We start from the raw sequence: 14915 nt of genomic DNA on the forward strand, positions 1-14915 counted from the left end.
GAGAGAACAGCTCTGGTCTATTTAAACAGACCCACACTCTACCGGCTGTTGTGCGAAGAGCGACAAAATAGAACAAAAATCAGAATTCTGTTCATACAACGTTCCCCGTCCCCGCCGCTAAACTAAGCCCCGGCTGCGGTGCGATGATCATCGTCGTTCAACGTCACCGTCACAACCTCCACAATCACATCACCCCTTCACCAGCCTAAAAAAGATCTTGATTATTATGATTATTATATTTTTGCACGTGTGCTATGATGTTAATTACATTACATTAATAATGTAACCTCTTTAGTGGGCTTTGACAGACCCCTCAGGAGAGCGGCCTCCTATGGGAACTGGCGCTTTTGACATTTTCAGAAATGCACCCTGCTCTGGGTGCAATTGATTCTCACATCGATAAGCACAGTTGCTTAACCTCACACCCCCCATCTCTCTCTCTCCACTGCTACCAGTAGCACAGATATTTTTTACAGCCAAAAATAAAATGCTCATGCTGAATACAATGGATTGATGCAACAAGATGCAAAACTAACAAACAAACAAACCAATGAAATAAAATGTAAAAAAATAGCTACTGTCCTCCTCCATGACATTCTAAAGGAAGAACTAGCAACAATAAAGCGGAACATGTTCAAAAGCATATTTAAGCGAGCAAGTGACATCTAAGTCTACTGTTGATTTGGGGAAGGGTTGAAAAAAAAAGAAAAATTGGGAGGGAAAAAAAAAAATCCCTTTTTAAGATGGAAGTTGCTGTAGTTGCATACAGGAAGAGGGGAATGTCATCATGGCTCAGAGAGGAAGTCATGATGGAGGAGAGATCCTTTCCCGGGACTTACATCACTCAGTCCAGCCTCCAGAATGTGCAGTCCACTTTCGCGCTCCAGCTGGTCCTTCTGCTCCACTGCGAAACACATAGACAGAGACGGAGAGTGTGAGTCAGTGGGTGACGGTCCCTCTCTACTGCGCGTCTATGTCTGGGAGATAAAGAAGAGCAAGAAAGACTTTAAAGACGTCTTTAATTTAAAAACATGAAAGGCTTTCAAAACTTATCACAAAGCACAAATACAGCCAACTTAACCGCCTTAAACACACTCACTCACACTGAGTCATCAATTAAAAACCACCGACACGTGTGCACAAAACTGAATTTTTACGTATGTCGATAATTAGTACATCCAATAAGGACATGGACTCAACCAGTCTTTAGAACAGTACCACACAACTGTCTCCTTTTCACTTACGATGCACATATTCTACGATGTTTTTTGTTGAAAATTGTTAGTGTTAAAATTAAGATAAACCTGAAAAAAAGTGTAAAATATATTAACATATGAAGTAACAAAATGTTTCATATTTTTGGGTATTCAAAGCAGAGTTTCTGTGTGTAGCACTTGTTTCTGCTCTTCATTCACTTGTGATAATAATCACAAGAATCTGGTAATGAAGATGCCAAAAAGAAAGAAAGAAAAAGAAAGAAAGAAATACGTGGTATTTGGGGCATGTTACCTAATGTTTCAGAACTTGTAGAAGACACGCTTGCTAATAAGTGGAAAAGTGCGACGACGCCAAAGGAACAAAGCAAGAACAAAAGATCTTGGTTAAAAGTCCATGCCTTAAACTGAAGAGGAATAAAGAAAGTCAGAACTTTTTTTCTACAGAAAGGTCACACCTTTTACAGAAAGAACTTTAATGTTTTTGGTGAACAAAGCATGAAGGCCACCTTGCACATGGCCTGCTTCTCTTTTTATCACTTTTGCAGAATAAAGTGTATAGTGATAAAAAATTTTTTGGTGATCTGATGTATAGCATAAAATGCAATAAAGTTTCTGGTTTTGATGTTTATTATTAATCAAGAGTAATATAAATCACATCCTGAACCATATCTTATATTATTCATTGCTATTATGATGCTGTTCTCACTGAGAAATTATTACAATGAACCATATATGTTCAAATCTGCAATAAATGGTTTAGGTAAATCAATATTTGCCACAGGGTTACTTAATATATTAACCGGGGCAGTGGTGGCATAGAGGTAAGGAAGTGGACTTGCTATCATAAGGTTGCCAGTTCGAATCCCAAGTCGCCAAAGTGGCACTGAGCAAAGCAGCGTCCCCACACACTGCTCCCCTGGTGCTTTTCATGGCTTCCCACTGCTCAATGGTGATGGTTAAAAGCTGAGGACACATTTCGTTGCGTCACCGTGTGCTGTGCTGCAGTGTTTCACACCAGTTATAAACCAGTTTTACAGGTTTAACCAGGTTTATATTGGTGCTTTTTGCACAGTACTTAGTTTAAATAATTTAAATGGGAAGATAAAACAAAGTGTTTTAATTATTTATTTTAAATTAACATTTAGATAAATGTAGAAAATTAACAACACCCAAACTGACATTGACAAATCCCCCCTTCCGCAGCATGGTGGTCATTTTCAACATGAACCTCACTTAAGTATTGCCACCTTTGTGGTCATTTGCCTTGAAATAACAATACACCATTGTTAAAATAATGCACCTAGCCATGCCTCATTTATGAAAAACACTCACTCCTATAAGCAAAAAAAACCACACAGAAACTCAGTTGTAATTTTGAGAACGCAGGCGTGTGGTAAGAAAATGAGTAAGACAGCACCAGAAATTTAGCAGTATAAGAGGTCCAATTCGTTTACACCATTCCTGTAAAGCTCAGCCCATGTTCTTAAAAGCTTAGGTTGCCGTTTAAACAATTTAGTAATTAAAATGAAACCAGAAGAAACACAAATGACACTTTAATCCACTTGTCCCAATTGACAGATGTACGCACTATGTTTATATTATTGGCCCCTTCACAACCATAACAATGACAAGAGGCATGTTGGGTCACAAAGCTCATAAACAGCCATTAATGCGTAAGTGCTGAAATAAAATGTACCTCATGTGTCACACATATGAGACTGTTCTGGATGTACGATTCATTTTCATTCTTATATTCACAGCTGATTTTTCTGTTTTAGCTCCTTATACTCACATTGATCCAATTAACAAAGTTTACTTTGGTCAGCGCTCGTAAGTTTTATGACACTCTGTGCTGTTATTGCTTAATTTTTGATAATTGAAACCAAATGGTGCACAATTAATCTGTTCCCATGCAGTCAATGCTGTCGGCGCTCCAAAAAAACTATCGCAAAAGTGAATTTCAGCATTAATTGCCCAAGAACTGAAACACAGAAGCGGCCTCCTAGGCTTATTAACAAGCACTTTTGTACAAATGAAGATAAATGAGTAATTGCAGAAGGTACCGTATTTTAGACTAAGGGTGTTGCACACTTTGATTTGTCAACATGTAACTCTTTTCAAATGTGACTTTGATATAAAAAAAAGTAAAAAAAAAAAAACATCAAAAAAGAGGGTTTTCAGAGCATTTGGCATGCAGGTATTATTAATTAGATCTTTCTAGAAAATACATTCATTGAAACCAGAAAGAAAAAGTGGAGGGGCAAACTGAAAATGACTCCGAAACTATAGAGAGGGGAAAAGGGTAAGAAAAATGGAAGGAAAAAAGATGGTGAGAGGGACAAGAATGAGGGAGACCTCTCCTCGATGAAGGTTATGGTAATGAGTCTGAGGGGCCGAGCTCTCCAGCGTTCGCCAGATTCTGTAGGAGCCTCTTTAATTAGGATTTTAATCCATCACAGGCCATTCTCCGCGCTCCTCACGTTCCCACTGCATTCCATATAATTAAGCACGACACTATGGAGAAATAGTCAGTGAAGTAGTGGGGGTTTGGGATCGGGCCTAAATGGGGAAAAAAGCTGCCATCTTGATTGTGATTGGTATAGCGCTGGGAACAGCTTAATTACCCTGTCAGGACCGTGGTGTGAGTGTGTGCATGGGTGACTCTGTCTGTGCATGTGTGATGGGGCTAGGGGGGGCTAATATGAGTGCGGTTATGAGAGAGTGTGTTAAACTGTAAGTGAGCGTGTGGGTGGGTGTGCTTGAATATGAATGTGAATGGGTGAGCGTGTGTGCAGGTGTGTGAGCCACGTGGGAACTTTCACTTTCACACCACAGCATCCCATAGCATTCAAAATAACCTGGGCACCCAGCCCGTGTCAACTCAGACTCGGCTGCCAAAATTGCAGGGATGTTATGCCCTGAAAAACCCTCAGAAATCTCACAGCAGAAGAGACGATGATGACATTTTGTATTTCTAAGTACAGATCACATATATAAACGTGTCTATACGAACAAACAGAATATACAGAACCTGGAGCTGTTTTAACTTTTACGACACTCTGATTCTGTATTCTACAGTTCAGTGACTGCATTAGCCCAGTCTAAATCTAATCGAAGTATTTGTCGCCTACCTGCCAATAAGTTATTGATAAAGAAATCATGCTCAGTGCAATTCTAAACAATGTCTGACTACAAGCAAGTTCACTCCAGCATAACTCCATGCTTATCATGCTTATCAGATGGGAAACTGAAGACGGACATGGAGCAGTTTTTGGTCTCTGGTCTCAGACATCTCCTGGAGGTAACTGGTGCTTGCCGCTGAATCATCAGAATGTATAAAATCTAAATTGATAAAGCTTTACTTGTCTCTGTTTGATTTCTTGTTTGATCTGCTGCCCTCTGGCAGACTATATACTGTAAAAGCCTGCAGACAAGGACCAGCCGACCACAATTACCACAATTGCACCTGTATTATCTCAGTAATCTGTAATATTTGTATTTTTGTGTATATAAGATTTGATTATGTAGTATATTGTATATTGTCAATGTTTTAAACTCTTGTGCTTGAGAGACACCATCGACCGGAATTCCTTGTATATACAATTTCTTGTATCTGCTTCTATTCCTTTGATTTTGCTGTTTTAGCTGCCAAACAGCACCATTTTATTCCTCTCCATTTGACTAAATCAGCATCGTTTGAGCTTTCAGTGCAATAGTAATATTGGAGAAAGTCTTGTCTACCTCAGTTGTAATAACATCATAATGTAATAACATTTCCATGTCATAGAAATACCGTTTTTTGGCACCTTCCATCCCTTCATGTCACAAAGTTTTGGGGCCGTGGCCATGTTAATTATGCTGGACGGACGTGTGTTCTGCACCAATTGGCACCTGTTGCATGAATGACATGTGAAACTTGCCGTATCCAGATTTTAACTCCATAATATACACTCATGTTGCTAAATGAGGACCACAGTGTAAAAGCAATGTAGTAAATAAAGTAAAGTGTGAGCCTAGAAGTAAAAGGTTTGGTGTTTTTACTTGCAGAAATTGGTACATGGAATTAAACTCATGACAAACAAATGGGCAACCTTTTTCCTCAACACCTACTTTTTCTACAAAAAAAAAGTTTCCTGCATGAAAACGTTCTCCTGTATGACTTCGAGCTGTTCTGCACATACAGGAATAGTGCCTGGCTGGAATCGTCTGGTGTGGGATATGTTTTTGAGCATAATGCTGAGCTAAACAAAAAAAAAAAAAAGCGGATGCATGGTTTTGAAAAAAGAATAAAAAATATATTGCACACTGTAGAAATCAAGGACAACCCCCCAGCAACCCCCAGTAACCAAATGGCTTAGCAAGCATTTATTTAGAAAATATAAAGAAAAGGAGAGAAGATAAGATGGTATGACAAACCCTACAAAAATGTCACATGGCACCAAGACACACACACACGCACACACACCATATTTACAAAATGCTTTGTGTTTTCTGCTTTTATTCTACAGTTATCAGTGCAGGTATGGCTGCATTTCACACATGAAGCAAAATAAAAAAAAAAAAACTGGGAAGAAAGTATGAAAAAGGCGACGGTACGTGTCCCATTGTAACACCTCTCTTCTTTTGGCAGGGAATGCTGAGTGCTGGGTGGGGGAGGTTCGTCTGTGTGTTAGGTGGAGGGCTGGAGAGGGCGGTAATTAGAATAAGCTGAGGGTGAGTGCGTCAGCCGAAAGGTCACACTCTCTGTTAGGCCCTAATGAGGGGCCCTATGGACGTGGACACACACACCCACACATGCACACACACGCACAACCAGAGAGACCTTCACTTTGGGATGGACGTACAATTACTGTAGTCTGAGAGAAAAGGACAGGCCAAAGGACAAATGTAACAGTAAAAGTTTTTTTTGTCAGGTTTATCAGTACTACCGTTTAAAAGTTCAGGGACCTTTAGAAATGTCCTTTGTGATAGAAAACAATTGTTTTGTCATATAAAATGACAACTGACAAGTGGATTTACAAGTGGATAAAAATATGCAAATGATTGGGATAGCTGTTAATGGATATTAGTGTTCATCAATGCAAAGCTGTCATTTTAAAAGGGTCATTAATTATTAGAAAATCCCAGATGAAAAGAGTAAACTGGCCTTCTACAGAATAGCTGGGCGTTGGTATGACAGATTCATAATTTCAAACTCATTTGAAATAAATTTCCAGAATATCCATAAACATTTGAACAGTAGAGGACACAACCTATTTAGAAATTGGAGATGATGCCTGAGCCTTCTTTTTCCTCAGGGAATCTGAGGACACTGCAGTCTTTATCACCACCGCATTATGACAGGGAGAATTCACAAAATTATACCCTCTTTGCCATTCAGTGATTGTAGGTTTGGAACGCTTTTGCAGGACCGGGCACTTGTACTACAGCTATTACCTCATCTCAGAATGCTTCATGTGACTGGTGGCCCTGCTCTCGAAATCAATATCCAGATGGTACAGTATAATTTATCAAAACATGCACAAAAACGCACGTCCATGCTGCTATTTAACACAGACTTTATCATCACAAGAGTCTGTTCTTCACCGTTTGGCTTTAAACCCCCCTTCCTACCCATCTCAGCATCCTCTAATATTTAAGACAAGCCATGAAAACACAGACGTCACCCTGAATTTCCAAGTCATTTTTCAAGCGATTTTAATTAGATATTGTACCAGTCTCTGTAATTTATTTTCTGATATGCGCATTTTGCCATTCCAGCTGTTCAGATGATCGCTCTCTGTCACGCTGCCTCATTGCTTCAAGTCAATTTAACTGCATTAGGCAACAGCAGCGAGGCTCACCGAGACACGGGGGGGAGGAGAGGAGCAGAGGAGGAGAGGAGGCCTCATGGACCATTTAGTCAACCTGCTAACACGTTTCAATAGTTTGAATAGGAAAGTGCAAATTCTTGGTTACACATCATATGTAGTGTGACATTCACTTAGAAATTTTTATTACAAATGTATATATATCAAGAATTTTCAGTGTTACACGATTAACAAGGGATACAGCGACTCGGAAGTGGAAGTGAGCGGGGTCAGCGTCCAGAATTAAAGCTAGGCGGTCAGGTTGGATTCTGCCCACTCTCTGGCAAATTTAGTTCTTAGAGACACTAGCGTTATTAAAAGAAATATTGATCAGTGAAAGTGAACTGATTGTCACATGTGATACACAGCAGCACAGCACACGGTGCACACAGTGAAATTTTTCCTCTGCATTTATTCCATCACCCTGAGTGAGCAGTGGGCAGCCATGACAGGTGCCCGGGGAGCAGTGTGTGGGGACGGTGCTTTGCTCAGTGGCACCTCAGTGGCACCTTGACGGATCGGGATTCTCATCACGCTCAGCAACAATGACCTTTGCCTGCCCTCGACCTCGAGTTTGCCTGTCACCTTTGAAACTGCAAAATCTACATGCTGCCGAGTTTCCGCCTGTGCCATCCAACACGTGCCCCATCTGACCCACGATCCCGGACCATCCTGTATCCAGCCATCTTCCTATCCTCCCCTGCCCCGGTTCACCCCAGCCTCCTCCCCTCCCCTATTTTCTTACCGCTCCATGTGGAGCCAGAGTCTCCCTCCCACTGCGCTGCGGCGCGTCCTCTGTCACACTCCCGTTCCCCCTCACCTTCAGTCTCCCTCCCTTAAACCGGTCCTGCTCTCCAATTCCTCCAGTGCCCGCCTCACTGCTGCAACTTATGCTCCAGCATGTCTGCGAGTGCGTCCCCGAACTCGCATGGTGACAATACCTTAACCCTCAGTGTCTTACACAATAAATACAGGACCAATAGCCCTGGAATTTTTCCCTGAACAAACAGGCATAAATGACATCACCTTGCAGGATGGTGGACATGGCTCCTGTTAGAACCTGCTCGGGGACGAGCCAGTCTGGTTGTATGGACGCAGACGCAACACACTAAATTAAGAAACGCAAACATCTGTTGTCAGAGGTGACAGGTGGACAGCAACCATGGACAGAAGAACCAGCCAGTGGGACGTCACTGTCATCAGTGCTTGGTCCAGATGTCTGCAGTGATACGAATTACAGGTGTTCCACAAGGCTCTTTTGCACCAGAAGAGCCATTTCACAGTTGAAAGATCTGTCGGCAGAAACATTGTAGTTGTGGCATGTTTGAATGATCGTATTTCTAGGAACACAGAGTAGAATCTAAACCTCTACAAGAGATGCTACCAGTGATCTGTGTTGACTGGCTAACACCGGCACTGTAAAAAATAATTGCTTTCAAGATGCATCTCTTGAAGCAGCCAATTGGTATAGTCTAAAATTTTTAAAACATTTCAAATTTACTATCGTTTTTTCAAATAGGTAATTTAATAAATAAATGAGTTAGAGCTGTCTGCTGCATTTTCACACTGAAACATAACGCAGATCATTTTGGCCTGTTTTTCTTTCATAAGGTAATGCCCCTGAAACCAGGTGACATATACTGAACAGTGAGTACTGTGGTATCGTGTATGACATTTTTTGTACATGATGAATTTTACATCTCTAACTGTCTAAAAACGCCAATTGGTTTCAGTCCAGATAGCCTTGTTCTGCTCACGTGACTTCTGCTTGAGTTGACGTGGGCAGATTAAAAGCTTTTTCTCAACCCAATGAAAAGCCAAGGTTCTTGAAAGGAAAAAAAATCGGTCATTTTAATCAATGTGTTCTGGATGCTTGAAATAACCCTTTTAATGCCTTTGGCAAGGCCCCTGTCCTACATTCACCTCAAAGTGGAATAGAATGGCCTCCGACTTTCAGACCCATCTTTGAAAGGTCAAATCGGCTTTAACTCTGCTAATGCAACAGTTTGCTAGCAGTAGCTCAGATTATGTTGTCCCCCCCGAAAGCTCTTGAAATGTCTTCACTAAATTGGTCACTGTATATGAATGCATATTGGAATTTGGAATCGTCCTAATCCATGGATGAAAAAAAAAAGGTTGAAATAAAGGCATAAAATGACTGGTGACCGAACTTCTGCTCTAATGTGATGCCCTGTTGAGACCTGCGCTCTCCACACAGTTACAGTGAATGTCAGTAGAGTCCAAAAACTAAATAAAAGAAAAAGAAAGAAGGCTTCACATGAGGTCGGATTTGGAAGTCTGAAAACCAGTGGCCATGCAGTGGTGCAGCATTTACATAATGGATGTCGGTGACGATGTGAAGCCGACAAAAAGCATTTCCCTCTCAGAAAAAGACTAAAAAAAACACAAAAAAAACTCCCATTGATCTTTTAAAGCCAGCTCTCGGTGTGCTACCGGAAACCTCCCACACACCTGAGGTCACCCATTCGCCCAATCAATCTCTGCCTCTCAGCCCTGGCAAATGAAAATGTTTATTGCGGAGGTGGAATGACACTTGCGGCTGAATGCGGCGGTAACCGTTATCAGCGCCAATCACTCCTGTATTAAAGCTGCCACTCCAGCAGTCATTTCGCTCCTGGCGCACATGAAGCCTGTCTGTACATATCACTCACTCTGCTAGAGAGAGAGAAAAGAAAAAGAAAGGTGGGGAAAGAAAAGGCGCATAGGCGTGGAGACGTATCGCAGAGATGGATGGAGCATCTCGCCACTCATTTTTCACCTGAAATCACGGAGGAGGAATAATATTGCTCGCCAGCATCCGGCCCGCCATCAAATCAGCCCAATGGTGATGCATTAACAAAACATAAGCGCATGGGTTTGACAAACAGTGTCCAAAAAAAAATGCTTCACATTAACAATGCCATGACAGTGCCGTACAGTCTTTCTTTCGTAAAATATCCATTGTAAAATTTTTTAAGCAAATATAAAGGTTCAAAGGTCTTTAAAGTGCTCCGTGGGTTTCCATAAAACAAAACTGTCCTCATTTTCTAGATTAATTCAATACTTGCGCACATCCATTTTTTTTTGTTTAAAAAACAAGCCCAAGAGTCTTAGAAGACACACGGAACAAGGTTATCTCATCTTGCTGTTCCTGCGGGGAGACTCGTCCCTTTCTTATTTTTCCCCTTCCTCCTGTTGACGATCGGAACAAAAAGATCAACGAGGAGTCGAGAGTGAGCCAGTGTGAGCGAGAGAAATAAAGACGAGAGTGAGAAGCAGGCCCACATGTGGGAGGCCATTACTCACGCTATTTAAAATCTGGATTAGCTGCCATTTGTCTGGAATGACCATGTTTTACGACACTACACAGAGCCGTACCGCCACTGCAGACAAGAGCTGTTTAGCAGCATGCATTTAGAAATATAGCACTTCAGAGTTCAAGCGATGCTCGGAACCGCAGACAGTTCTAGAGGTTACTGCCACTTTCATGCTGCTGTTATCCAATCAGGTCTGTTACTAAATCCCTTTTCCTCCAGAGCGCTACAGGTTGACGGTTAGCTAGGCAGCACGTTTTTTACACAGTGTCAACTGTCAGGAATTTTAAAACAAGGATTATCAGAGACAGCTGAGGTTTGAATTATTTGCATTGAAGTATAATATTTTTTTAGTGTTTGAGATCACATGACACAAAAGCTACATTATCAGTCAAATGCTTTGACATGAATACTCACTATTTTCTGAGTGGAATTGGGGGTGGGGGGTGCAGTTAGGGTGTGGTTTATCTGACAGAATGGTGCTTCTTAAAATGAATGCCACGGGTCGGCCCTGGCGATGGGTTAAATGCAGAGGACACATTTTGTTGTGTGCGTCATGTGCTGTGCTGCAGTTTTTTTTTGTTGTTTTTCTTTTTAAATCCATGAAAAGGAAACTGATCCAAACCACTTAGGTAACATTGACAACAGCTTGTGGTTTTGTTACTACTGCTATTAACACTCATTCACTGTTAATTGAACAAGTTACTGTATCCTTGCGAATTGCACCTACTAGCCTGGCCAATCAGAGCAAAGCATTCACACCAGTTTTCACCATGAATTACAGTGCCCACTGCTGAAATGGCTTCAGCTCCTTCCCCTCGGAGGGGTGAGCTGAGCTCAGACAGATTAAACATTCCTCTCATTCTGAAACACCCGAGGAGATCTCTCCAGACTAATACCTGACGGGACACAAGAGTGCGCGAGAGCGAGAGAAACACCTTCGTCGTTTTTTTTTGGTCTCTCTCTCTCTCTTTTCTCCCAGGCAGCTTAAGCGTCCTTATCTGAGGCAAAATCTCTTCTTTTTTTTTTTTAACCTCAGCTGTGTGTTTGTGTGCGCGCGCACCAACGCTGTACATATTAAGTGTCGACACTGATTTCCCGCTAAACCAAAACGGTTGTCAGGAGTGGTTTATTAGTGCGTAAACACCCGTGGATAAAGCTTTGAAATCTATTTCACGCATCGCCCAACCAGATTATTTATTAGCCCTTCTCCTTTCCTCTTCGGCTCGTAATCAATACCTGATTGGCTGGAGCAGAAGCTACGCTGCCTGGTTAGCCTAATTGTTGACACAGCGAGGCGACAGGCGACTCCGCCGCGAGGGATCCTGCAACCGATACTCAGTCAAAGGGAAACGACTCCTTATGGACGGCGTGACCCCGTTCCGGCCCGTCAGCGCCGTGTGTTTGTGAAATCTGTGCTACTGGGAGAGTGTAAAAAGGCCACCGCAGGCTCGACTGGAGCATGTACTGTATGTGGGTAATGTGTGAACCCACAGACAGGGAGTTCTGTGGATCTCTCTTGTCAGGGACAAAATAGACCAGTTCTCCAGCCGACTGGGTCGCCCTCACGTAAATGCAGAATGGCACATGTGTAATTAGATCTCCATCCTCAAAAAAAAAGAGGGACAGAGTCCCTTTTAAAGATGAAGGACAGGCTAATGTGAGTGCATCTGGCACTGATGGCAACACACACGCACACTCTGATTAATAGATTGTGGCTGCTGTAATATAATGTGTATAGTAGGAATTTTCTATTTGATGGCCGGCGATGACCATGGCCATTTTTCAGAGTGATTTGAAAAGCCAACCCACCAGAGGGGGAATGCGAAGGTGGACGTCACTTACAAGATAAAAAAAAAAATCCATTCCATCACGCGTGATGTCCCGTATACCACATAGGGGGAAAAAATGCCGATTTTCTGTGCTGTTTAATAAGAGAGTGATTGTGATGCTTCAGAATCATTAAACCGACTCATAAACAGCAGTTTACAAACACATTTTTCTCTCCATTCACTGGTACATTTTATGCCAAACTGTAATCTAAAGACATACTGTGTGAAATCTAATGCATGGTAGCTACAGTGCATTTTTGTCATGGCTGGGATGGGGGCGCATGAGCAGACACAGTCAAAGAGGGAGCGGAGGTCACAGGGTACCCTGGGGGACTGCAGTGCGAAGCAGGTGAGGGAGAGCGGGAGCAAGGGCACCCGTGGGCGCGTCTGGGGGGCTCGCTCCGCAGTGGGAGATGTGGCACGTGGTGAAGAAAAGGAGACTGGGCATACCGTGGCATAGGTAAATGAAAAGGAAGAATGGTCAGATAGGATCAATCAGGAGTGATGGTTTGCTGCAACAGATATAAACAACGATGAGCTCGCAATGAACAAGATGGCCGCCGGATGTTTGTAGTCCAGGCTTTCTTCTGGCTGGCCCTCCCTGCGGGCGACTGTACACCCCTGGGGGTTCGTCAGTGGGGCGGCAGCCGCGACAATTACAAATATTCAGACAAAACATTTTGCCATTCATTTCATTTACAGTCACACAGTGAAATTGCCATATATGCTGACATTTCAGGAAATCATTAAGATTTTATTTTAAGATACGTGTGTTTGCTTGTCTCTCATTCTAGGCAACACACATTTTTGCACAAAAAGACGAGTCCTGCCCCAAACCTTCTGAAGCTGGATGCACCGCTACTGAAAGTGTTCATTGCTTCCTCTGTACAGACTTCATTCAGTAACTATATATTTATGGAGAAATGGGAAACAAAAAAGATCTATTCATCCTCACAACAGAAAATAACCACAAAGGCCAATGCCTGCACTGAATACCGCACTCGCTCCATCTATCCCTCACACCATCTCCGTCTCGGCTCCTCTGCAGTAAGTGAGTAAGTGACCTTTGGGTGCGTCATCGCTCTCTCATCTCTCACTCTCTGAAAAAATCACGGCTGCAGTGTAGAACAGGTGCTGGACACCAGACACACAAACACACACACACGCAAAAAACACACGGTAATACAGCTTTTCTGTGAAGTTTCATTAGCCAATATCTAATATTAAAATATCGATAAATAATGTAATTTTCACTTATATTCTGTACTGAATATTGATCAGCACTGTGGAGGTCTACCTTGTACCAATAAAACATCCCTGAACCGCTACAACAAGGACTGAAGGTTTGCTGCAGATTTTTAGGGCCGTCTTGTCCAGCACATCCCACTCTATTTTATTTTTTACGCTTTGCGCAGATGATTTTTCTCCTTTTTGGAGATGCATCACAAAATGTCTTGCCATTTCCCTGCATGCTCAAAATAACCCCACCAAATAAATAAATACAGAAATGTCTCGTTCACAAAGGTGTTTTTTGTTGACTCATTAATGTCTGAAGCCGATTTGCCTTAAACATTATCAGACATTTCAGACCGTACCTGATGCAGTATGCCACGTTGCTTGCAGCCTGTAAAAATAAGATTGTGGAAGGGGCAGGATTCGGACCGGAGTTTCATGTTTGTCCTGTGCTATTATGTTTCCGGATCGTCCTCACCCGTGTATGGTTGCCCTGTTTGTCTCTGTTCTCTGTCGGGTCATTGCTTGCTGTGTTAAAACCAATAGACACACTGTCGTGTGTTATTCTAATAAATCCCTGTTTCGTGCGTCCTCGTTCCTCGCCATGTCCAGCCATCGTGACACACAGAGGGTGATGTCTGGGTCTGTACCCAGCTATTTTACTCACCCTCCAGTTTCAACCCATTTTTTTCTGCTCCTCCAACAAGTATCGCCAGCCCCTGCCATTCCTACACACAAGGCACACCCAATCATATTGGTCTCATTTGGGGTTCCCCGTTGGAATGAGCTGCTAAAAACCACCTGCCTTCACTTAAATGGCACTTGAATGGCTTACATTCCCCTTACTTTCTCTTTATATGTCCTTTATCAAGTTTTGATTTCTATATTATTTTATGTTGCCCATTAATTTACATGAATTACAAGCACATATGTTTCAGTCTTGAAAAAATAAGTGGGACAGCAGATTACCTCAGGCATTCTGATTTATTTCTTTGGCTGAAGACTGATCTGTTTTCCCAGGTAACAGCAATGCACCATGGATTTTGCAGCCAAAACCCAGATCTGAATAATTAACAGAGTTAGGATGATGTTGTTCAGCTTTGCGCTCGTGCAATGTCTGCTTTTTTTCTGACATCAAAATAGAGCCCTTAGTCATAATGTTCCCGAACAACTTTTGCAATTTGGCAGGGCACATTGTTGCGCTGAAAGAAACCACTACCATCAGGGAAAACCATGAAGGGGTGCATATGCAACAACCTCTAGGTAGGTGGTATGTGTCAAGGTAACATGCACATCAATGCAGGAGCCAAAGTTTCCACGCAGAACTTTGCCCAATGCATCACACTGCGCCTACGCTGGCTTGCCTTCTTCCCACAATGCACTCTGTTGACACCACTTTCCCAGCTAAACAAAGAAAAACAAGATTCATGATTCAAACATGATTCAGAGCAGACCGTCTTCATCCATTCT

The 14915-nt window shown here is 42.3% G+C and overlaps 1 protein-coding gene across 1 annotated transcript in view; it reads right to left on the reverse strand.

Moving 5' to 3' along the window:
- The window catches only part of ptprn2 (protein tyrosine phosphatase receptor type N2), a 152165-nt gene that overhangs the window by 57354 nt on the left and 79896 nt on the right, over positions 1 to 14915 (reverse strand). Inside the window, exon 12 of the mRNA XM_028970236.1 lies at positions 840 to 904. Within this exon, the coding sequence (XP_028826069.1) occupies positions 840 to 904 (65 nt within the window). The remainder of the gene's footprint in view (positions 1 to 839; positions 905 to 14915) is intronic.

The sequence above is a fragment of the Denticeps clupeoides genome, chromosome 2 (assembly GCF_900700375.1).
Source record: "Denticeps clupeoides chromosome 2, fDenClu1.1, whole genome shotgun sequence".
NCBI classification, from domain to species: domain Eukaryota; kingdom Metazoa; phylum Chordata; class Actinopteri; order Clupeiformes; family Denticipitidae; genus Denticeps; species Denticeps clupeoides.